General features: G+C 35.7%; 1 protein-coding gene across 1 annotated transcript in view; it reads right to left on the bottom strand.

Annotated features, from left to right (window-relative positions):
- The window catches only part of AGBL4 (AGBL carboxypeptidase 4), a 1467493-nt gene that overhangs the window by 1212507 nt on the left and 228087 nt on the right, over positions 1-26899 (bottom strand). The window contains exon 3 of the mRNA XM_070364879.1: positions 11737-11861. Coding sequence (XP_070220980.1) covers positions 11737-11861 — 125 coding nt within the window. The remainder of the gene's footprint in view (positions 1-11736; positions 11862-26899) is intronic.

Raw genomic sequence — 26899 nt, 5'->3', positions numbered from 1 at the left:
AGAGACCTAGGTTTGATCCCTGGGTTGGGAAGATACCATGGAGAAGGAAATGGCACCCCACTCCAGAACTCTTGTCTGGACAATCCCATGGACGGAGGAGCCTGGTAGGCTACAGTCCATGGGGTTACAAAAAGTTGGACGCGACTGAGACTTTACTTCACTCACTTTATGGTCAATTAGTAGTAGTGTTAGTTGCTCGGTCGTGCCCGACTCTTTGCGACCCCACAGACTGTGGTCCACCAGGCTCCTCTGTCCATGGGGTTCTCCAGGCAAGAATACTGGAGGGGGTTGCCATTTCCTTCTAAATTAATATACTACAAATGAAGCTAGAATATATAATGGAGAAAACACAGTCTTTTTAATAAGTGGGACTAGGAAAACTGGCCAGTGCGATCTTAGAGAATGAATTTAGAAAATTTTCTCATACCAAATACAAGAATAAACACAAAATAAATTAAAGACCTATATATAAGACTGGAAACCATACAACTCCCTGAAGAAAACACAAACAGAACACTTTGGTATATCATAGCAATATTTTTTTGGATCTCTCTCCTAAGGCCAAAAAAGCAAGAACAGAAATCAACAAAAGGGACCAAATTAAACTTAAAAACTTATATACAACATATATAAGCAACATACACAACTCAATATCAAAAAGATAATCAATCAAAAAAAAAAATGGGTAGAAGACCTGAAAAGACATTTTTCCAAAGAAGACATACCAAAGGCTAATAGACACATGAAGAGATGCTCAACATTACTAATAACCAGACTTCCCTGGTGGCTCAGACGGTAAAGCGTCTGCCTACAATGCGGGTGACCCAAGTTCAATCTAATAACAAGGGAAATGCAAATCAAAACCACAGCAAGATTTCATCTCACATCTGTCAGAATGACTATCATCATAAAGACCAAAAATTACAGATGTTAGTGACAATATGAAGAAGATGGAGCCCTAGTACGCTGTTACTGGGATTATGAATTGATGCAGCCACTATTGAAGAGTATGGAGGTTGCTCAAAAAACTAAAAATAGAACTACCATATGACCCAGCAACTTAATTCCTTCATTATATAAGAATAAAACAAAAAAACACTAATTCAAAAAGATATATACATTCCAATGTTCATAGCAACATTATTTACAATAGTCAATACATGGAAGCAACCTAAGTGGCCATCAACAGATGAATGGATAAAGATGTGAAATATACATACAATGGAATATCCAGTTCAGTTCAGGTCAGTCGCTCAGTCGTGTCTGACTTTTTGCAACCCCATGAATCGCAGCACACCAGGCCTCCCTGTCCATCACCAACTCCCGGAGTTCACTCAAACTCATGTCCATCAAGTTGGTGATGCCATCCAGCCATCTCATCCTCTGTCGTCCCCTTCCCCTCCTGCCCCCAATCCCTCCCAGCATCAGTCTTTTCCAATGAGTCAACTCTTCGCATGAAGTGGGCAAAGTACTGGAGTTTCAGCTTTAGCATCATTCCTTCCAAAAAACACCCAGGGCTGATCTCCTTCAGAATGGACTGGTTGGATCTCCTCGCAGTCCAAGGGACTCTCAAGAGTCATAAACACACAAATGCACTAATATATGTATATCATGATCATACATATATATATAATTACATATACAATTATAAACAATTTCAAGAATACTTTTTAGACTTAGTAACAAGTCCCAGAAACTCAAATTTTTTTCTGTAAAAGATTTCAAGTAATTCCTTTACAATATTGTAAAGTAATTAGCCTCAATTAAAATAAATAAATTTAAATTAAAAAAAAAGATTTCAAGTAAAAACAATAGATGCTAACTTGAAACAATGAAATGTGTTCAAGTTGGCAGTGTTTACACTGAAACTGAAATAATATAGCTGATATGCAAATTCTCTAAGTTGTTCCTATTTTCCATATATTGAATACTACCCTACCTTCTAAAGGTTTCCTTGAACAACAAACTTCTGACTTCATGAATCAGAAATACAGGTAACTTATGGTGTATCTTATAAAGACCATCCTAAAGTAAGTGTGCTACCAACTTCATTCAACAAGTAAGTTTACTTAAACTACTAATAAAAATATGTACCCATGTTGCAGACACTATTCAAGTCTTTTATGAACATATATTATCAATTTTCTAAGCAATATCTCAAGGTCAGTAGTATCAAACCAAATTAAAAGTGAGTAACTGAAGTTTAGTGTGCTTATGTAATTTGTCCAAGGACACAAAGCTGGCAAATAACAGAATGAAGATTCTAATGCCAAAGCTGTTGCTTTTTCCCACTGCACTCTAAAACCTGAACAATCAGAAGTATGAGAATTTTTTACATGTCAGTATACTTGAGGAAGATTTCTCTCCCCAACACAACCTTTGTGAGAACAGCTCTATTTGCACTATCACTTAGTCTTCTGTGAGTTGTTGCCTCTTTATATCCTTGACCTATTTGGTTTTTTCTTTTTCCTTTTCCTCCTAAAAGTTCTTTATGTATTTTGGATATCAATCTTGTATCTTTAATATATTGCACAAATTTATTTTCCAAGAATAGTACATATATCTTTCAACTTTAGATCTTTTGTCATATAGACTTTATTTTTAAAAACTCAAAAGTATCGATCTATGTCTTTTCAATTTTGGTTTTCTGTGCCTTGCATAAGAAATTTAACCCTACTTCAAAAGTCAATAAAATATTTATTTTATATTTATTTTCATAGTTTAAAATTTTAATTTATTTTTTCATATTTAAGTCTTCAATTCATCTAAAGTTTTAAAAAATAGTGTGATATAGGAATATTATTTGTCAAACAACTGAATCATAAGGTCCTACTATTTCTACTATTTTGTAAGGCAACTCCTGCCATACATTAAGCTCACTTACATAAATAGCTTTATTTATGAGTTCTGGTCTATCAATTTAGACTATTTGTCTATTGTCATGCCAAAGCCATTCTATTTTAATCATTAGTCTATTAATAAACATTCTTAGCCAAAATACAAGTTTCTATAAAATATATACCCTCTCATTATTCTTCTTCAAAGTTGGCTAAGTAATTATTTATTTTTTTCTAATTTTATTTTTTTTTTTAAAATGAATGGACCCCCTTTCCCCCCCCAAAAAGCCCAATATTGAATTTGTTTGGCAATATTGTTTCTTCTTTCATGTTTTTTTGTTTTTTTTTTTTTTTAATGGCTCCAGGGCATATTGTTTCCAACCAGGGCATGTCAAACCAAACCCATCCCCTGCATTGAAAGGCAAAGTCTTAACTCCTGGACCTCCTAGGAAGTCCTAGCTTAGCTATTTGTTTGACCCTTTGCTTTTCTACATGAATTTAGAATTAGCTTTTCAAGCTCTATGAAAAAAAAAAAAAAAAATTGAGGAGGAAAATGATTGAAATTGTATTAAAGGGTGATTTGGGGAGAACAGACATCTTTATAATATTAAGCTTTCACTTCTGAAAACATAGTTTGAATCTCATTTTATCAGATTATGCCTTTACTATCTCTCTTACTGATGTTATCTTTGTATTCCTCTGTCATCCCTTCTCATTTTTCAAGGACTATTGTTCACACCTCACTGACATTTCTCCAATATATACAGAGACAATCTTTGCAATTAACACTTTGGCACTTTGAATTCCTCCTCTCCAATATTTTACATATAATATCTTCATTATATATTCATTATATATTTCTAGCTGCCCCCATAGTCATACTCTACACCTTGATATTTCCAATAGTTACAATAATTGCAATTCCTTCAATTTTCTTTCACTCATCCTATTATCTAATGACAATCTGTTTGTAGCTTGTTCACTAAGATACACTAACCACAGACTTAACAAGAATATCTTATGAAGAATCTCTCTCTTTTTTAAGTTTGCTTGCATGTACCCTGGACTCTCTTATCTTTCTCTTATTTTGTGGTCTGTATTGCTGAAAAGAAAACACAGTCTTGGTCTGCTTCAAGCCACAATGGATTATGTGGTATTAAATTTACCCTCTCTCCACAAACAACTATAATTTGGGGCCAAAAAATATAAAACATATTTTTTAGACAGTGGACAGAAGACAACTCATGACTGATCCCTGAGAAGGGGAAATAAAGTAAGGCCTTTGATCACTAAAGATTTCTTTCTGAAGGCACATTCTGAACTATGATGCAAGGCAAAGGAACTCATACAAAATGTGGATATCTCACTGAGTTAAATAGAAATTGGAGTTCACAAAACTGGGTTGGTGATGATATGGCTGGAATTATAGAACACAGAGCACCAGAGAAGACAAAACTATGCACAAAAAACCCTCAAAAATCGACACAGGGTTCAACTTGATTCTTTGGGGTGAATACAAAGCTATACCTATATACGTAAGGTAAGACTCCATTAAACTAGGCAAAGGACAATTACTAGAAAGTGGTAGAACAATTCCAAGAACTCACACAGAGCTAGCAGACATTGAAACTCAAACAAATCATAGCACTTTACTGGAGACTCCAGAAGTATCACACCTTAGTAGCATGATTAAACTAAAGCCACAGCTCTCTAGACCTACCTGAGCAACACTTAAAAGCAACCCTTGATATTCACAATGGAGTAAATGGATCCATATCTGGCTAACAACTAGAAAACCAGATAAAATATTTGAAATAGATGTTTTCAGACATTGGACAATTAGCATCACAAAGATGGGATCCCTAACAGAAGGGAAACAAATGAGATAATTCCTATGATCACTCTGGCTTTCAAAACACAGCAATGGGAGATGTTCTCACTGTAACCAGAAGATTAGAAAGACTCCTTTGAACATCCAAAACACTCAGTAGATACTTTGGAAGTGCTGTGTATGGACCAAGTAAGACTAAACAACCATCACTGCATCAGGCCTACACTAAGAAAACTTTAAATAGTCTATCTGTATTATTAAGGGCAAAGAGAAAGAGAAAAAAAAAAAGACATAATAAATAAATAAACTAATTAAATGATATATTACAAAGTAGTAGATTTTAAAAGAAAAGGTAGAACAGAGTAAGAGGGGTGTGTGAAGGAGGAGAAAAAGGATAGTCATTAAGATTGGCCTCATTAAGAAGATATTAGTTGAGAAAAGACAAAGGAAGTAAGGAAATTTCTTATGCAAATATCTGGTAGAGGGCAAGTAGGAGCCCTAAGCCAGTGCTTTAAGGTAGAATCATGCCTGGCTTGTTTGAGGTACCACAAAGAAAAGCTGTGTGGGCAAGACATAAAGTAGAAGAAAATGTGGTCAAAGAAGTATGTAAGTTGTAGGGTGGGGTGGGTGAGTTAGACTGATGATTTTGCAGGATCTGGTGGGTTATTTTAGAGATACCATCTTTTACTCTGACACGCAAAAATCAATTACATGAGTTTAACTGAGTAATCATATGATATGACTTTTATCATAAAATTACTATCATTTCCCTGTTTTGAGTACACTAAAAGACAGAATTAAACAGGGGTCCAGTTAGGAGACGTTGATCACAGACATAGGTAGGCCTGGAAGTCAGGCATGTGCAATATAGACTCCATATTCTTAACTGTTAAAGTTTGCTTGATGATGATACTGACAATGATGATACCTTGCAATAGTAGATTTGAAAGAAGAAGGAAGATGAAGAAAAGGACTAGAAGAAGGAGAAGGAGAAGGAAAAAGGGCAGAACAACAGTGTGTGTGTGTTAGCCATGCAGTCGTGTCCAAGTCTTTGTGACCCCATGGACTGTAGTCCACCAGGTTCCTCCGTCCATGGAATTCTCCAGGCAAGAATATTGAGGTGGGTAGCCATTTCCTTCTCCAGGGAATCTTCCTGACCCAGGGATTGAGCCCAGGTCTCCTGCATTGCAGGCAGACTCTATCAACTGAGCCACTGGGAAGACCTCCACAAACAGTAGTAATAATATATATTAATAATTTGTTGTGGTGGTTTTCCCTCTTGCTGGTTTTAGTTTTGTTTCTACTGTCAAGGTGTTTTAGTAAACTCAATAGCCATCAAATTATGAATCTCTATCTACCAAACATCATGGTAGGCTCTTTATATGCATTCTGCCCTTTAATTTTCACAATACTCACATGAAGTAGTATTATCATCTTTGTTTTATAGATGGAAAATTGAGGTACCAAGAGATTAAGCCAAGTCTGTTTGAATCCATTGTCTTGTTATCTGTCTACCATAATTTGCTGTCTTTGTTTATTGTCAAGTCTAGCCATAGCCAGGATGAAGCTTCACTGAGACTGAAATCTCCAGAATGAAGACCAAAGCAGCAAAAGACTCTTGAAATTTTAGACATGCCATATATAAGTGTGTGTGTGTATTTAAGCTACATTGATGTTTATAATAATGTAAGCAATACTTCACTGTTAAAATTTTTTTTTAATTTTGTATTACCTAACTCAGAGGACACTCTGTTGGCACACCCAGATAAAATAGGTTTGATGAATTAAGAAAGAGTCAAAATAATAAATAAGTATATTTTGTGTCTCACATTATTACTGGAGTGCAGTTAATCCTTTTTGACCAGAGACCTGAAACACTGCATTATATCTCATTTACTTGTGTGATGTTTCCAAGTAAGACAGAAAAAGAATTTATTCTAAATATATGAACTTTTGAGTTCATTAAACAATTCAAACCAAGAAATCCAAAATAAAGCATCTCACTGTTTATAGGATAGAAAAATAATACAAACTGTTCCTAAAAAAAATTTAGAAATATGAATAAAGAGTTTTAAAAATATTTACATACTTAGCCCATCAATTTTCCACATAGGAATTTATTCTAAAGAAGTGAAAAGAAATCTGGGTAAAGTTTCACTCATAAAGGTGTTCCCTAGAGTATTATTTATAACAACAGATAATAAAAGGGAATCTTTATGCCCAAGATTTAAAGAAGGGGTCCGAAAGTACATAACTATTGTACAGCCATGTTTATGATGGTTTAACTGACAGAAAATGTTTGTAATACTGTTTAGTTTCCTTATAAGATATAAAATGTATACATGTTACAAATTTAATTATGCTCCAAAGAATAAAATAGAAAATAAATAAGCCTAGAAGTAAATATGCCAAAAAGTTATTAGTATTTGCTTCCAGGTAGTAAGATTACGGGGGTGTGTGTAAGTATGGGTATGTATGTGCTTTTTCTCTGCTTCTGATAAGTATCTATATTGTACAAATTTACTACAGTAAGCACTGGATACTTTTACAGTCAGTATAGAGGGGAAAAAAAAACTCAAAGAGATAAAAAGAATATAAAAGACAGAAAATACTTTCAACAATCCAGGCACATCATTTTATTTCTTCTTATTGGCTAAAGTTTTATCATGAGTATTTAAATAGGAAGATTTGCTTTCACATCACACGAGTGTTCTGCTGCATAAATAACAAATTTCCATGTAAGAATATTTAATATAGCGTTTTTAAGAGAGAAAATTACTTTTCAATAAAGATACCTGGATGTTTAGTTATCATAGATTCTTACAAATGTACTATTTACCAACTACTTTGGGAGTTAATATGTCAGTCCTGGAATATGACATCATATGTTTCAAGCATTTATCACTTGCTAAAAAACATTAAGGAAGATGATCCAAAAGCTAGACCTGTTTATACAGTATAGTCAATGCTTCAATTTTTAGTGGAGTCAGACTTTAATGACTAATATTTCTTTTGCCTGCTAGTACCAAACCCTAAATAAGGTTCCTGACTAGATTACATTCATGCAGTTCTCATTTTAACGGAAATTGGAGAGATGGCAAAAGATTATGGGACAACCCATTATAAAAACAGACCTCACAAGTCAAACCTAATAGTAAAATCATTCTCTTTCATGTAGACAACCATGAAAACAAATATCCTGTGAGCTAGAGATATGTACTGTATCTTTCCAGCAAATCTTTATGCCTTCTTGAGACAGATTTCCATTACTATATAATGTGATTACAGTTGATGAAGCAATGGCACACAGAAAGAGGCTGATAAAGCATCAGCCTCAGGAAAACAGATAAACATGTTCATGATTTTTAATTGTAACAAAGGTAGTATAACACTGGATATGAAGATAGAACTTAGAGCAAATATTTGTTTCTTCAACTTTAAAAACAAGCATCCATAAAACAGTACCAACTCTTGTAAGCATAATAACAAAACTGTCATTTCACTTCCAATTGATAGACAAGATTCAAAAGAGACCGTAGGACTTTAACATGTAGTATAAAAATTATAACACACTGGAAAAGACATTTTTAACAGCAAAGTGAATATAAGCCACCTAGAAGAACAACAATAAACTTTGAAATGTATGAGCAATCTGTCCAAAAGATTATCCCAGGTCATATAATTTAAGAAACACATTTTCCAAACACTCTAGTCATCCAACCTTGCTCTCAATGCCTCCATCTGACCATAGAAACTATAAGGATATTCTTAATAGAGACTAAAGTGAAAGAAAAACTAGGTTAGGAATTTAATGTAACCCAAAAAAAAAAAAAAAAATATATATATATATATATATATATAATTTCAGAGCTTCTGCTAAGTCTCCACTTAAGAAAGGATATGATGAGAATAGATTCTGTTCCTTGAAAAGTAACAAGTCTCATTTCTTAAGAGATAGTGGATTCCTGGTTGGAATAGACAAGCTGAAAGATAAGCATGAGCTATGGATAAAGAGGAAAAGAGTAATCCCATTTGTGAAGTTAGAAAACCTGGTAGATTATACTGCTTTAAAGAAAATGTTCCCCTTCCTTAATATGAATTGACCATGCTGCCTTGGAATTACTGTTCTTTTTTTAAGTGGTGTGTGTATGTGACAACTGTAAATTGCTGACATGAGACAAACACACCAATAGAAGAATGAGAGGCTGCATGCTTACATCATGGTAGCAGAGAGATCGTCATAGGGAACCCAAACTAGAGTTCAAGACTCAGGCTTATACATGTGGCTAAGGCCTCCTGCTATGATTTATACTCTCAAGACTTAGTAACATAGACTTTGAAAAAAGCACTTTGAGAATTATTGATTGTCTTGCTGGAGTAAGAGGGACCATCCTAGGGACAGGTGAAGCCCTGTAGATAAAATGTATGTTTCCCTAAAGTGATTGCAGGGAAGGAATATTATCCTTACTGTAAAAAACTGAAAAAGGAATTATCTCATGAGTATGTAAGTAAAACAAGAAACCAAGCAAAGAACTAAAGTTTGTCGTAGAGCAATAATCTGTGTGAGGTTTATTTCCCCTCTTGTCCTAAACAGCTGAGATAATTCATAGTTAGCCAACAATGTTCAGAGTTCTCCCATGTATATAATTCCTTCTAGTTACCCCTAAATTTCAGTAAACATAACATACACCGAGTCCTATGTCAGTGGTGTTGTAGAAAATTAAAAGAAATGGTAGCAAAGTGAAGTGGCTGTTCATGAACCCCTCTTCTGCTGAAGTCAGCATGCCAGGAAGAGCACTGTGTCAGACAAGTGAGATACCTAAATTTCAAACACTGACCATTACCTACCTAACATATGACTCAAGTTGCAGTTGAAATAAACAGAGAGAAGTAAGCAACCAGGTGAAAGAGTAAGTAGATTAGATTGACTTAGGATGGGAAATTAAACTCCTCAGTCTTTCAAATATGCTAGAAAAAAAAGAACCCTGAAGAAAGAAGGCAGATATTAGATTACAGGGCTATGTTTTCACTGGCTTAAAACAATCCTATCATATGTACACAAAGCTTGTGCAGAATCTTCCAAAATTAGTTGTCTCAATATAACAATAACAACTGATTTCTCAGGGTTAGATTTTTATCAAAGTTTGTTAAAAGCATATATCTTTAGTTCTATTTTCATCAATATTTTTATTCAAAACAATTTTGAACAGGATTGTAAAACATATACTCTTATGTTACAAAATGTACATGAAGAAATTGTGGTTAAAGATAGATTCATATTATTTAGGTTGGTGCAAAGTAATTGTGGTTTCAGACTATGAATTTTAAATCATTATAACAAGGCTCAATCACAGCTTTATTAATAAAAATAGAAACCATTATAATCAACACATTTTTGCCAATGAGAAATAAGTTTGTTTATTCCTGTAGCATAAAAATCCATGCTTTAGGATTCTATAAACTCTTGAAAGGCATTGTCTACCTCCAGCTGTTTGTGTAAGCCTTTTCCCTGCAAAAAGCTGTCAAGATGCTTGAAGAAGTGGTAGTCCATTGGCTAGAGGTCAAGTGAATATGGTGGATGAGGCAAAACTTTGTAGACTAACTCAACTTTTCAAGCATTGGTTGTGCAACGTGCAATTGGATGTTTTCATGGAAAAGAATTGGGCTCTTTCTGTTGACCAATGCTGGCTGCAGGCATTGCAGTTTTCAGTGTATCTCATTGATTTGCTGAACATATTTCTCAGATGCAATGGCTTCACCTGGATTCAGAAAGCTGTAGTGGATCAGATGGGCAGCAGACCACCAAACAGTGACCATGACTTTTTTTGGTGCAAGTTTGGCTTTAGGAAGTGCTTTGGAGCCTCTTCTTGGTCCAGTCACTGAGATGGTCATCACTGGTTGTCGTATAAAATCCACTTGTCATTGCAGGACACAATCCAAGCAAGAAATAGTTGGTTGCATAGAATAAAAGGAGACAACAGTTCAAAATGATGATTCTTTTTTTTTTTTTTTTTTTTGATTGGCAGTCAGCTCATGGGTACCCACCTACTGAGATTTTTCATCTTTCCAATTTGCTTCAAATGCTGAATGACCATAGAATGGTCCACATTGAGTTCTTTGGCAACTTCTCGGGTTGGTGGTTGTCAACTTCCAATGGCCAGCCACTGTGCTCATATCTTCAAGGCTCTTGTCTTCTTTGCAGAATTTCTTGGACCACCACTGCACCATACATTCATTAGCAATTCCTAGACCAAATGCGTTCTTGATGTTGCAAATTGTCTCTGCTGCTTGATGACCATTTTGAGCTTGAATAAGAAAATTACTCAACTTTGCTTTTTGCCTAATATCATTTCCTAGTCTAAAATAAATATAAAATAAACAGCAAGTAATAAGTCATTAGCAAAAAGACAAAGTGAGAAATGTGCATTCAAATAACCACTTTTATTTAAGAATGTATTCCAATATAAAAAGGCAAAGTTCAACAATGCAAAACCACGAATACTTCTGCACCAACCTAAATACTATCAGAATAATAGAAAAGTTAGTATACAAAAACACAAGTAAAAAAGTTTTCCAGAGTCATTAACGTGGGCTATAAAATTGACTCTGAGTTGTGCAATAGCCAAACAAAGTGAAAAGCAGGATGGATTACAAGAATCATATTGCTTTTAAGATATAAACACCTTGTTATATAGGTGAAGAAAATCTTTTTGTAAAATGAGTCCTGTGGAGAAAAGATATACAGAACAGCACCGTATAATAATCAAGTCACTTCCAGTGGTTCCTTATAGGCTTCCCCCATGGAAGCCTAACACATCATGCTAAAGCTTCAATCACTAAAGAACACTGTGTGTTCTTACGTAATCTGCTTGTATTTTTAATAACCACCAGATAACAAAAGCCAGTATATTATACCTGTTATTCTATACTTCTTGAAATAAAATATCATTACTGCACACATAAAAGAATATATTTCTAATATAGTCATTATTTTTATATTCCTAAAATAAAACAAAAGCATAATCTTCTTACCAAAACCACACTGAAGGGATCCACTATTTCTCTCACCTGTGATTCTTTCACATTTTCAACAGTAAAGTTGAACCAGACTCGGAAGCGAGGATTACAGGTGTCTGGCCTAATAAATAAATCATACTCAAACTCAGAGACCTGGTCCACTCGTCCAAGGTTACCTGTTAATAAAAATTAAGAGAACTGGGTATTAATATAAGTTCATGAAGCTCGATGGAACATACATTTAAATATTATGAGCTCTGACAATGACATCTGTCATCATTTGGTACTTATAGGTTCATCTTTCAGAATCCATTAGGCTGCCACCAACTCTTAAAGTAGTCCAGGATAAGAGGAGGTTTTCAGCTAGTCTAGGCTGTGGAAATAGCAACTCTTTCTGTCATTATAACCTAGAAGATCAATCTGTGCTACAAGTGTCTTTGACAGACTGGTTGGTACACTATATACAGCAAGTGGCAAGCACCCTTAAAACAAGCAAAAACCACAACCAAACTTCAGTTTCCTGGTTAGAAAAAAGAAATTATAACACCCTGTGTCTTTTGTATTAAACTTTATGGCATACAAGTTATCTCTAATATATTTTATTTTATTTAATTCTCACAACACAGCTATGCAATTTGTACTGTATTTTGTACATTTTCAAACTTTTATCAGAACATGTTAAGAGAATATACAAGCAGAGTAAGGGTTAAACAAAAATTAGAAGTAGTTTCTACATAAAAATAATAATGGTAAAATCACAAACAACCATAAAATTAATTTCCCTTTCCTCCACCAACAAAAACAGGCATATCAAAAGTGTAAAAACTTAAGTGTGACTCCAATTCTTTGTCTCTCCTCTCTCCACCTAATATTCTAATGAGTAGTAAGTTACCCAAAATTTTAACACTGGGATGGGATAAAAAATAAAAGCAAAGAGTCTGGTGAATTCCCAAACTAGTTAATAAACCAGAAAAAGAAGAGTAAACACAACTACAGAAAGCAACAAAGCAATTGATTGAGAAGTCAGTATGGTCTGCATTTGAGAGCACAGCAATATCCTACTTTAACAGTAAGGTCTTACTAAATAGCACAAAGAATTATATTCAATATCCTGGGATAATCTATAATGGAAAAAAATTTTTTAAAAAAATGTGTGTGTGTGTGTGTGTGTGTGTGTGTGTGTGTGACTAGGTCACTTTGCTGTACAGAAGAAATTAACACAACATTATAAGTCAACTATATACTTGTTAATTTTTTTTTAAACCCATAAGTCATCACAAAAAAATGAGCTCTAGTCTTTCTCCAAAAGAACACTCAGAATTAAACTTTATATGCACCAAAGTTCTAAATTATTTCTAAATCACTAGTTCTATTGACAGGTCACTTCTTTTTCTGAGCACCAGTTGTAGTAGACAGAGTACTAGCCTAGGAATCAGCAGACCTGAATTCTAGCTCAATTGACCCACTGTGCAATAATGGGTAAATTACCTACCCTCTCAAGGTCTCATTTGCAAAATGAGAATATTGAGTTACCTAACTTCTAAAGTTCCTTTCAGCTGTAACATTATTTGGCTGCCTGATTCTAAGATTGATCTAAATGATCCAAGATAAGCCTTCCTTCAAAACCAAATCAATTAACCTTAGGGTGATTTTGTCTGCTCTCATTAAAATATGGCCTGAGAACCAGACGACTCCTCCTTCCAGAACCAGGATGATCAGACACCTTGAGTTAAGTAGACACATTGCCAGGGTCCAGCCCCAGTGGATCCAGGGAAATTCGAAGGGGAGATGGCTTCGGCAATCAGGATATGATAGCTTTAATTAAATATTAATTAGAGATATAAAGATTAATAGAATAAGGATAGCTCAGTAGGAAAATTCAGTGGAGAAAAGAGGCTGAAAACTTGGTTTACGTGGAAAGCTAATAAAATTCCAAGGCAAGGAATTTACGTCACCTATGTAGGCCACAGGTGTCCTCCTGTCCTCCCAAAGGAGAGGAGACACTAAGGCCTCCCCGGTCAGATCTTAGAAGCCCAGGCATAATTAGTAGGCTTGACAAGCCTCCACATTCCAGATGGGGATTCAGCCAGAAGGTGAGAGAAAGAACGACGTGGGGAGACCAGTCTTTCGAGGAACTGATCCCATTTTTTATTTTTCCAGGGTCTGTTTTTATACACTGAGATGTTATACAAAAGTCACACAGGGTCAGCAGTCCTGACTTTTATTAAAGTCAGGTGCTTCATACAAATGTATACAGAGGCCTTAGGGGTGTTACATCATCTTCTGGCCAGGGGGCCTGCTGACAATTTATGACCCTCTCCTTGTGACAGTTGTCAGTCAACCAGAACACTTATTTCTCTAAGGGTGATTATTCTTAAAACAGACGCCACCTTCTGAAGGTAAGGGTGCAGTAGGTTTTAATTAAGGAAAGAATTTGCTTAGCCTAAGGTCTAACGTGATTAATATCAAAGGTTAATACTTATTTCTTCTATATATATATATTAATGTGTATAAGGGCAGGGGATGTGGAGACTTAGCAGTAAACATTGGCTCAACAAATGAAAAACCCTTCACCAATACAATTTCTAATCAGCCTACTATACTATACTAATAGTTTTCTAACTTCTCTAAAGAACCTGTTTTTAGAAGGTTTAAAGCATCTCGTGCCTCTCACAGTTGGGAGGCTGTGAGCAATCACATGTGGCCGGACAAGCCTGTCAGGCAGGCTAGAGAACCTTCAGAGGAGTTTGTAGATTGAAACACTCCTGCCCAGGAATTATTATTAACTGGAGCTGTAAGTTAACTCCTTCTCTGAAAGAGGTGGTGGGGGACAGCCCCCCATAAAGTCAGAGGTGTAGGTGAGAGAACAAAGCAGTAAAGTAGGCAGACTCTGGTTTGGGGGGTAGATGCTCGAGAATTTCCAGGGGGACTCCTGAGGCTCCATCCCACCTTTGCGTATGTCCAGCCTCCTTCCTCATGACCTTTGACACAGGCGGAGGTCCTCACGCTGGCTCCTGGCAACACGTTATTTTTTTAAATGCATTGATGGGAAAATACAAACAAGAGCTAATTAAAACCAAAAGCTTTTAATTTTTCTAGCTTCATTGTCTTCAGAATTTCCAAGGAGATTCATCAATGGAATTGGTTCTTTCAAATATTATCATTCAAAAATATTTACTAAGGCTTCTTTTGTAGAAGAAGGAACATTTATTATATGAGAGCACTGAACTTAAAATCAGAAGATTTAAACTCAAGTTTTATCTCTGTCACTTACTAAGTGACCTTGGAAAATTAACCCATCTGTGTACAACCTCTGCTTATTCAACTATAAAGTAGGATTCATAATAATAGAAACATGAATATTTATCTCCAGGCTAATTAATATGAACATTAATTTTAACTAATACATAACTGATATTAACATGAATTTTCAACAGAAAATTAACATTTTCTGAGCATTTCTACATGTCACATACTGTCCCAAATGCTTGGTATATTGATATATTTAATTCTTACAACAACCCCCAACTGGTAGGACCTCATTTTACATATGAAAAAAAGAATGGGACAAATATATAAAATAACTTAGCCAAAGTCATTATACCATGTAAGCAAGTATGAGTCAGAACTGGGATTTGAATTCAAACAATATGTCTCTAGTCACTAGACAATCAGTTCAGTTCAGTTCAGTTCAGTCACTCAGTTGTGTCTAACTCTTTGCAACCCCATGAACCGCAGAACGCCAGGCCTCCCTGTCCATCACCAACTCCCAGAGTCCACCCAAACCCATGTCCATTGAGTCGGTGATACCATCGAACCATCTCATCCTCTGTCATCCCCTTCTCCTCCTGCCCTCAATTTTTCCCAGCATCAGGGTCTTTTCCAATGAGTCAGCTCTTCACATCAGGTGGACAAAGTATCAGAGTTTCAGCTTCAACATCAGTCCTTCCAATGAACACCCAGGACTGATCTCCTTTAGGATGGACTGGTTGGATCTCCTTGCAGTCCAAGGGACTTTCAAGAGTCTTCTCCAACACAACAGTTCAAAAGCATCAATTCTTCTGTGCTCAGCTTTCTTTATAGTCCAAATCTCACATCTATACCTGACCACTGGGAAAACCATAGCCTTGACTAGATGGACCTTTGTTGGCAAAGTAATGTCTCTGGTTTTTAAAATGCTGTCTAGGTTGGTCATAACTTTCCTTCCAAGGAGCAAGCGTCTTTTAATTTCATGGCTGCAATCACCATCTACAGTGATTTTGGAGCCCAGACAATAACTTTTACTAAAAAAACCTGGTTGAAAGAATAGGAAGATAATACACCTTGAAAGTACAGCATAAGTTATAATTCTTAATAAAAAATTACACAACACAAAGTGAAAAAGCTATTTTTGACCTCCAAAAGTTCATGGTTGAAAAAGTAAACATTAACGTGCAATTTCAACATTAAAGGAAAACAAGAATTTTATTTTGTTTTTAATTCTGGAGCACTATAAATGGATTTTGATTAATAATAACATCTTAAAATCATTGCTATATATTGTATCTAAAAATAAAAAAATATGTATTAAAGCCTACAGTTCCAAAATTATTTCAGATCCTTTATATTATTATAGCCTCACCATGACCCCATAATGAGTAAGCTGAGATTCAGGAATCTTTAGTGCTTGCTTAAGTTCATTCTTTAAAGCACCAGGGGAAGTCCCCAAAACAAAGACTTCACGTTACACTGTACTGCTCTTTGGAATGGGCCTTCCTGATGGCTCAGCAGGTAAAGAATCTACCTGCAATGCAGAAGACACAGGAGACTTGGGTTCATTCCCTGGAAATGGCAACCCAGTCCAGTATTCTTGCCTGAAAAATTCCATGGACAGAAGAGCCTGGTGGGCTACAGTCCAAAGGGTCTCAAAGAGTCATATACGACTGAGCGACTCAGCAGCAGCAGCACCTCTTTGGAATATACCATAGCTACAGTCAATTCGTTTATTGACTGATTCAGTCACTTATTCATTCAAAAAGGGCTACAGTATGTGCTATAAAATAGAACAGAAAGTAAGTCCAACAGGTGCGGCCTTTGCTTTTACTAAGTTTGAAAGTGAAGTTGCTCAGTCGTGTCGGACTCTTTGCGACCCCATGGACTGTAGCCTACAAGATTCTTCCATCCATGGAATTTTCCAGGCAAAAGTACTGTTTACAGTCCCGAATAATAATAAGCATCTGGTATTTGGTCTTCTGTAACTCTATTGGCCTTCTTCACCTCTCCTATGAGGAGTATTCTCTCTGTGTGTTTGCAGGAAAAAAACAAAGTTTTTCTCATATTACCAGTAATATTTCAACAAAGTGCCAATGTATGACATTCTGATTCTGAACACAGAAATTTGAAATAAGCTGATTATGCCTTTATGTCATCTGGTTCCCTCCACCTATATGAAAGGAGAGAAGAAAACAAATAGGAATCTAAAATATAGGACAAACACACACACGCACACACACAAAGTAGATTTTAAACACTGACATGTCAATAGTCATGTTAAATATAAATGGGCTAAATATTATAAATAGACTCAAAAATTATTCTGGATAAAAATAACAACATATGTAGCAGTGGGATTGCTGGGTCTTATGGTGGTTTTATTCCTAGTTTTTTAAGGAATCTCCACACTGTCTTCCATAGTGGCTGTATCAATTTACATTCCCACCAACAGTTAGTGCAAGAGGGTTCCCTTTTCTCCACACCCTCTTCAGCATTTAATGTTTGCAGCTTTTTGATGATGGTCATTCTGACCAGTGAGATGATATTTCATTGTAGTTTTGATTTTCATTTCTCTAATAATGAGTTATGTCGAGCATCGTTTCATGTGTTTATTAGCCATCTGCATATCTTCTTTGGAGAAATGTCTGTTTAGGTCGTTTTACCAATTTTGATTGGGTTGTTTGTTTTTTCTGGTATTGACTTGATGACATGCTTGTATATTTTGGAAATTAATCCTTTTTCAGTTGTCTCATTAAATTAAAAATACATAAAAAAACATAAATTTCCTGATACCAAGAAAAAATAAAAATGCATATAGCTTATAAAGAAATTTTTCATATTTAAGAACAAAGAAAGACTGAAAATAAATGGTCCTTTCAACTATCATCATCCAAAAATATTTACTGAGCCCTAAGTTGTAGAGAATACAATACTTATTTTTTCAATGAATTATTAATTTTATAACAGGAAAGACACTATCAAAAAGAAAGCTAATGTAGCTATATTTATCTCAGACTAGGTAGACTTCAAATCAAGAAACTCACTAGAAATGAACAGAGACATTTCATGACGCAAAAAAGGTAATTGCATCAAATTGATAAAATTGATAAATTGATAAAAATACCAAAAAATATACATCTAATAATAGATCTTCAAAATACATAAGTAAACTTGGACAAAATAAAACATGGAGACAACTTTAGAAATACAGTGAGAAATGTGAACACACCAATTCCACAAACCAAGAAAATATTCAGAAAGGATTTAGGCAATTTGAAAATGTGACTTAAAAGTATTTCTAGTCCTAATTACGGAATACTTTTCATTTATACACCTACAGAATATATATCCTTTTCAAAAGCCCACGGTACATTTACAAAATTAATCATACACTGGTCCATAAACGAAGTCTCAGCAAATTTCAAAGGAATCTGTATTATACTGCCTATGTTCCCCTATCATAGTGATAGTATTTTAAACTAAATCATAATCAATATATGTTAAGCAAAATTTGTTTGACGTAGCTAAATCATTTCTAAGATGGAAATATAAATGTACACATACATATGGATTGATTTTTATTAATTTATACATAATATAAAATGTATTATGAAAATCAGTTATCTAAGCTTCTATTATTTGTTGTTGCTGTTCAGTCGCTAAGTCATGTATGCTTCTTTGCAATCACACAGACAGCAGCAGGCCAGCCTCCCCTGTCCTTTACTATCTCCCAGAGATTGCTAAAATTCATGTCCATTGAGCCAGTGATGCTATTTAACCATCTCATCCTCCATCGCTCCATTCTCCCTCTGCCTTTAATCTTTCCCAACACCAGGGTCTTTTCCAGTAAGTTGGCACTTCGCATCAGGTGGTCAAAGTACTGGAACTTCAGCTTCAGCATCAGTCCCTCCAATGAATGTTCAGGGTTAAATTCCTTTAGGATTGACTGGCTCAATCTCCTTGCTGTCCAAGAGATGCTCAAGAGTCTTCCCCAGTACCACAATTTAAAAGCATCAATTCTTTGATGCTCAGCCTTCTTATGGTCCAGCTCTTACATCTGTACATGACTACTGGAAAAATCATGGCTTTAAGTATATGGACTTTTGCTGGCAAAAGTCCTGGGCCTTAGGAAGCATCGCTACAAACAAAGCTAGTGGAGGTGATGGAATTCCAGTTGAGCTATTTCAAATCCTGAAAGATGATGCTGTGAAAGTGCTGCACTCAATATGCCAGCAAATTTAGAAAACTCAGCAGTGGCCACAGGACTGGAAAAGGTCAGTTTTCATTCCAATCCCAAACAAAGGCAATGCCAAAGAATGCTCAAACTACCACACAATTGCACTCATCTCATATGCTAGTAAAGTAATGCTCAAAATTCTCCAAGCCAGGCTTCAGCAATATGTGAACCCCGAACTTGCTGATGTTCAAGCTAGTTTTAGAAAAGGCAGAGGAACCAGAGATCAAATTGCCAACATCTGCTGGATCATGGAAAAAGCAAGAGAGTTCCAGAAAAACATCTATTTCTGCTTTATTGATTATGCCAAAGCCTTTGACTGTGTGGATCACAATAAACTGTGGAAAATTCTGAAAGAGATGGGAATACCAGACCACCTGACCTACCTCTTGAGAAATCTGTATGCAGGTCAAGAAGCAACAGTTAGAACTGGACATGGAACAACAGACTTGTTCCAAATAGGAAAAGGAGTACGTCAAGGCTATATATTGTCACCCTATTTATTTAATTTATGCAGAGTACATCATGAGAAACGCTGGGCTGGAAGAAGCACAAGCTGGAATCAAGATTGCCAAGAGAAATATCAATAACCTCGGATATGCAGATGACACCACCCTTATGGCAGAAAGTGAAGAGGAACTAAAAAGCCTCTTGATGAAAGTGAAAGAGGAGAGTGCAAAAAGTTGGCTTAAAGCTGAACATTCAGAAAACTAAGATCATGGCATCTGGTCCCATCACTTCATAGCAAATAGATGGGAAAACAGTGGAAACACTGTCAGACTTTATTTTGGGGGGCTCCAAAATCACTGCAGATGTTGACTGCAGCCATGAAATTAAAAGACACTTACTCCTTGGAAGAAAAGTTATGACCAACTTAGATAGCATATTCAAAAGCAGAGACAACAAAGGTCCGTCTAGTCAAGGCTATGGTTTTTCCAGTGGTCATGTATGGATGTGAGAGTTGGACTGTGAAGAAAGCTGAGTGCCAAGTAATTAATGCTTTGGAATTGTGGTGTTGGAGAAAACTCTGAGAGTCCCTTGGACTGCAAGGAAATCCAACCAGTCCATTCTAAAGGAGATCAGTCCCGGGTGTTCTTTGGAAGGACTGATGCTAAAGCTGAAACTCCAATACTTTGTCCACCTGATGAGAAGAGCCAACTCATTGGAAAATACTCTGATGTTGGGAGGGATTGGGGCAGGAGGAGAAGGGGACGACAGAGGATGAGACGGCTGGATGGCATCACCGACTCAATGGACATGAGTTTGGGTGAACTCCGGGAGTTGGTGATGAACAGGGAGGCCTGGCATGCTCCAATTCATGGGGTCGCAAAGAGTTGGAGACAACTCAGCAACTGAACTGAACTGAACTGATAAATCAACTAAGTATACAGAACTTTCCTTTCAACAGTAAAATATACATTTTCCTCAAGTTTACCGGAATATTCTTCAGAAAAGACTACAACACAGAGTATAAAACAAGTCTTAAAAAATTTAACATGAAGGAAATCATGCACAGTAATCTCTCCAAACAAAACGGAAGGAAATTACTAATCAGTAACAAAAGGAAATTTAAGGAATTCAAAAACATTTAGAAATGACACAACAAATTCATAAATAACAAAGAGGGTCAATTAAGAAATCAGAAAGAAAGTTATAAAATATCTTAGCATGAATAAAAAAAAAGCTACTATCTATCAGAATCTGTGGATGCACAGAAAGCAGTACTTATACAGAAATATGTAGCTGCATATGCTTACATTTTAAAAAAAGAAAGATCTTAAAGCAATAACCTAATCTGCCAACATTTCACCTTTTGAAGCTTAAAAATAATGTGAACTAAAGGCAAAATAAAGGAAATAATAAAGGATGGACACAAATGAAACAGATAATTGAAAAAAATTGAGAAAAGCAATGAAACAAAAAATTATTCTTTTAAGCGATCAATAAAATAGACAAACTTTTATCTATACTGACTAAGAAAGAAAGAGGACACTAAATTTGTAAAATCAGTAGTAGGAGGATATACTATGACCAATTGCAGGCTAACGAATTAGATAACCAAGATGATATAAGGAAAGTTCTAGGAAGACACAAAACTGACTAAAAGAAGAAATACTAAAAGAAGAAATATCTATAGACCTAAACAAAAGTACTGATTTAATAATCAAAAACTTCACATCAGGAAAAACCCAAGTGTCTTCACTGATGAATTTATAGAACTTTTCAAGGAAAATTAACACCATCCTTAACAAACTATTGTCCCAAAACGAAGAAGCAAAAACACTTCCCAAACTCATTCCTGGGGTTGTTTGTCTTGATACTACAAAGACATCACATGAAACCTAGACGTCAATAACAGTAATGAATACTGACCCCCAAATCCTCAATGAAATACTAGCAAGCCAAATCCAGTATTTTATGAAAATGACTGAACATCACAATAAGTGGGACTTATACTGGAAATTCAGTGTTGGTTCAACATATGAAAATCAAATAATGTAATAAACAAGATTACTAGAAGAAACGACAAAAACACATGATCATCTCAACAGACACAGAAAAAGAACTTCACAGAGTTTTATACTTTCCATGATAAAAAGCACTGGAAGACAAATGAACATAAAGGAATTTTTTTAAATCTCACAGCTAATTAGCATACTTAATGGTTCAAGGCTGAACATTTTCCCCCTATGATCTGGGGTATGATAAGTATGTTTGCTCTTGCAATTTCTATTTAACATTGTAGTTAATATTCTAGCAAGGGTAAGTAGGCAAGAAAAAGAAACAAAAGGATTCATACTGAAAAAGCAGAAATAAAATTATATTTATTTGCTAATGATACGATCTTTTATAGAAAAAATCCTAAGGAATATACAGGCAAAAAATGAAGACTAAGTTAAAAAAAATATTTCATCAAGGTTGCAGGATACATATCATATAAAAATCAACTGGATCTCTATACAGAAGCAATGAATAAGTTCAAAACGAGATTCAAAAATAATGTCAAGATAATATCAGAGAAAATTAAATACTTGGATTAATTTAACAAAAAGCATAAGTAAACAAAGAATGTAAGGTTATTTTAACATTTGAAAAATCAGGCAATGTACTTCACCATTTTAACAAGGAAGGAGAATAACCATATTATTATTCCAGTAGACACAGAAAAAAACATTTGACAAAATCCAACATACACTCATAAAAAAGCTTTCCTGAAATGAATAATACTTGGAAATGTTCTGTAATTATTAAGTGGCATGCATTGAAAAAAAGAAAAACCCACAAAACTTAAAGCTAATCAGTTTAGTTCAGGCGCTCAGTCATGACCAACTCTTTGCAACCCCATGGACTCCAGGCCTCCCTGTCCATCACCAACTCCTGCAGTTTACCCAAACTCAGGTCCATTGAGTCGGTGATGCCATACAAACATCTCATCCTCTGTCATCCCCTTCTCCTTCTGCCTTCAATCTTTCCCAGCATCAGGGTCTTTTCCAATCAGTCAGCTCTTTGTATCAGGTGGCCAACGGATTAAAGTTTCAGCTTCAACATCAGTCCTTCCAATAAACACCCAAGACTGATATCCTTTAGGATGGGCTGGTTGATCTCCTTGCAGTCCAAGGGACTCTCAAGAGTCTTCTCCAATGTCACAGTTCAAAAGCATCAATTCTTCTGTGCTCAACTATCTTTATAGTCCAACTCTCACACCCATACATGACTACTGGAAAAACCATAGCCTTGACTACATGGACCTTTGTTGGCAAAGTAATGTATCTGCTTTTGAATATGCTATCTAGGTTGCTCATAGCTTTCCTTCCAAGGAGCAAGTGTCTTTTAATTTCATGGCTGCAGTCACTGCTGCTGCTGCTGCTACTAAGTCGTTTCAGTCCTGTCCGACTCTGTGCGACCCCATAGACGGCAGCCCATCAGGCTCCACCATCCCTGGGATTCTCCAGGCAAGAACACTGGAGTGGGTTGCTATTTCCTTCTCCAATTCATGAAAGTGAAAAGTGAAAGTGAAGTCACTCTGCAGTGATTTTGGAGCCCCCAAAAATTAAGTCAGCCACTGTTTTCACTGTTTCCCCATCTATTTCCCATGAAGTGATGGGACCAGAAGCCATGATCTTAGTTTTCTGAATGTTGAGCTTTAAGCCAACTTTTTCACTCTCCACGTTCACATTCATCAAGAGGCTCTTTAGTTCTTCTTTACTTTCTGCCATAAAGGGTAGTGTCATCTGCATATCTGAGGTTACTGATATTTCTCCCGGCAATCTTGATTCCAGCTTGACCTTCTTCCAGCCCAGCATTTCTCATGATGTACTCTGCATATAAGTTAAATAAGCAGGGTGGCAATATACAGCCTTGATGTACTCCTCTTCCTATAGGAAGCAGTCTGTTGTTCCATCTCCAGTTCTAACTGTTGGTTCTTGTCCTGCATACATATTTCTCAGGAGGCAGGTCATGTGGTCCGATATTCCCATCTCTTGAAGAATTTTCAAAAGTTTCTTGTGATCTACACAGTCAAAGGCTTTGGCATAATCAATAAAGCAGAAATAGATGTTTTTCTGGAAATCTCTTGCTTTTTCCATGATCCAGTGGATGGTGGCAATTTGATCTCTGGTTCCTCTGCCTTTTCTAAAACCAGCTGGAACATCAGGAAAATCATGAGTCATGTATTGTTGAAGCCTGGCTTGGAGAATTTTGAGCATTACTTTACTAGCGTGTGAGATGAGTGCAATTGTGTGGTAGTTTGAGCATTCTTTGGCATTGCCTTTGTTTGGGATTGAAAGGAAAACTGACCTTTTCCAGTCCTGTGGCCACTGCTGAGTTTTCCAAATTTGTTGGCATAGTGAGTGCAGCACTTTCACAGCATCATCTTTTAGGATTTGAAATAGCTCAACTGGAATTCTATCACCTCTACTAGCTTTGTTCATAGTGATGTTTCCTAAGGCCCACTTGGCTTCACATTCCAGGATGTCTGGCTCTAGGTCAGTGATCACACCATCATGGTTATCTGGGTCATGAAGATCTTTTCTGCATAGTTTTTCTGTGTATTCCTGCCACCTCTTCTTAACATCTTCTGTTTCTGTTAGGTCCATACCGTTTCTGTCCTTTATTGAGCCCATCTTGGCATGAAATGTTCCCTTGCTATCTCTAATCTTCTTGAAAAGATCTCTAGTCTTTCCCATTCTATTGTTTTCCTCTATTTCTTGGCACTGATCACTGAGGAAGGCTTTCTTATCTCTCCTTGCTATTCTTTGGAACTCTGCATTTAGATGGGTATCTTTCCTTTTCTCCTTTGCTTTTCACTTCTCTTCTTTTCACAGCTATTTGTAAGGCCTCCTCAGACAGCCATTTAGCTTTTTTGCATTTCTTTTTCTTGGGGATGGTCTTGATCCCTGTCTACTGTACAATGTCACAAACCTCTGTCCATAGTTCATCATGCAACCTGTCTATCAGATCTAGTCCTTAAAATCTATTTCTCACTTCCACTGTATAATCATAAGGGATTTGATTTAGGTCATACCTGAATGGTCTAGTGGTTTTCCCCACTTTCTTCAATTTAAGTCTGAATTTGCCAATAAGGAGTTCATGATCTGAGCCACAGTCAATTCCTAGTCTTGTTTTTGCTGACTATATAGAGCTTTCCCATCTTTGGCTCCAAAGAGTATAATCAATCTGATTTTGGTGTCGACTATCTGGTGATGTCCATGTGTAGAGTCTTTTCTTGTGTTGTTGGAAGAGGGTGTTTGCTATGACCAGTGCGTTCTCTTGGCAAAACTCTATTAGCCTTTGCCCTGCTTCATTCTGTACTCCAAGGCCAAATTTGCCTGTTACTCCAGGTGCTTCTTGACTTCCTACTTTTGCATTCTAGTCTGCTATAATGAAAAGGACACCTTTTTTGGGTGTTAATTCTAAAAGGTCTTGTAGGTCTTCATAGAACCATTCAACTTCAGCTTCTTCAGCATTACTGGTCGGGGCATAATCTTGGATTACCATGATATTGAATGATTTACCTTGGAAATGAACAGAGATCATTCTGTCATTTCTGAGATTGCATCCAAGTACTCCATTTAAGACTCTCTTGTTGACTATGATGGCTACTCCATTTCTTCTAAGGGATTCTTGCCCACAGTAGTAGATATAATGGTCATCTGAGTTTAATTCATCGATTCCAGTCCATTTTAGTTCACTGATTCCTAAAATGTCAACATTCACTCTTGCCATGTCCTCTTTGACCACTTCCAATTTGCCTTGATTCATGGACCTAACATTCCAGGTTCCTATGCAATATTGTTCTTTACAGCATTGGACCTTGTTTCTATCAACAGTCACATCCACAACTGGGTGTTGTTTTTGCTTTGTCTCCATCTCTTCATTCTTTCTGGAGTTAGTTCTTCACTGATCGCCAGCAACATATTGAGCACCTTCAACATGGGGAGTTCATCTTTCAGTGTCCAATCTTTTTGCCTTTTCATACTGTTCATGGGTTTCTCAAGGCAAGAATGCTGAAGTGGTTTGCCATTCCCTTCTCCAGTGGACCACATTTTGTCAGAACTCTCCACCATGACCCATCCTCACTTAATACTTTAAGATTTTATTGCTTCTCCCTGAGATCAAGAATAAGGAAGTACATCTTCATCACTTCTATTCAACATCATTCTGGAGTACTAAACTTTGCAATAAGGCAAGAAAGACAAATCAAAGGCATAAAAGCTATGAAAGAAGAAATAAAAATATCCTTACTTACAGAAGATAATGTTTACATTTTAAAAAATCTCAGAACATCTACAAAAAACTACTTGAACCAAGAAACAAGTTTAGCAAAGTCATAAGATACAAAGTCAAGATAAATACAAAATCAGTTGTACCAGCATCAAACAATTGTACTACCAGCTAGTAAATGGAAATGTAAACTTGAGAACCATATTCAAAGTACCATTATAACCTCAAAACACCTAGAAATTTGTCTAACTAGATGTCCAGATCTTCTACAACAAAAGTTACAAAATATTGCTGAGAGAATTTGAGAAATACCTATGCAAAAGGAAATACATGTTGTATGTTCAGAGATGAAAGACTCAAAATTGTTAAGATGGCAACTCTCCTAAATATATATGTATATTTACATATAGAATTTTTACATATTTACATATAGAAATGTAGAAATTGAACTTACATATAAGTTCAATAGAATGATAATCAAATCACAGAAGTCTTTTTGTAGAATTGACTGGTTAATTGTATAAGAAAATACAAAGAACCAGTATAATCAAAGCAATTTAATAAAGAAAAAAGAGCAAAAACTGTTAAAAAAGAAGTTACAGTAATCAAGATAGCTTGATTTCAAAACAATATATAGATCTATAGATACACAGATCAGTGGAACAGGTAACAGTCAGAAATAGACCTACACATATATAAGCAATTGATTTGCAAGACAACTCAATGAGGAATTATAAGTCTTTCCAACAAATAGTGCTGAAAATAAGGATCAATTCTTACTTAAAATCATACATAGAAATTAACCCAAAATAGATCATAAATCTAAATGTAAGATCTAAAATTATAAAACTTGTAGAAGAACACATGAATGAAAATTTTGCAGTCTTTGATTAGGTAAAGATTTCTTCTATAGAACACCAAAAACATGAAACATTAAAGAAAAATGATAATTGGATTAAAAAACACTTTCATTTTTTGAAATACACTATTATGACATGAAAAGGG

The sequence above is a fragment of the Bos mutus genome, chromosome 3 (assembly GCF_027580195.1).
Source record: "Bos mutus isolate GX-2022 chromosome 3, NWIPB_WYAK_1.1, whole genome shotgun sequence".
Lineage (NCBI taxonomy): Eukaryota > Metazoa > Chordata > Mammalia > Artiodactyla > Bovidae > Bos > Bos mutus.
The sequence above is the reverse complement of the archived record's forward strand: the minus strand, read 5'-3'. Positions and strand labels throughout refer to the sequence as shown.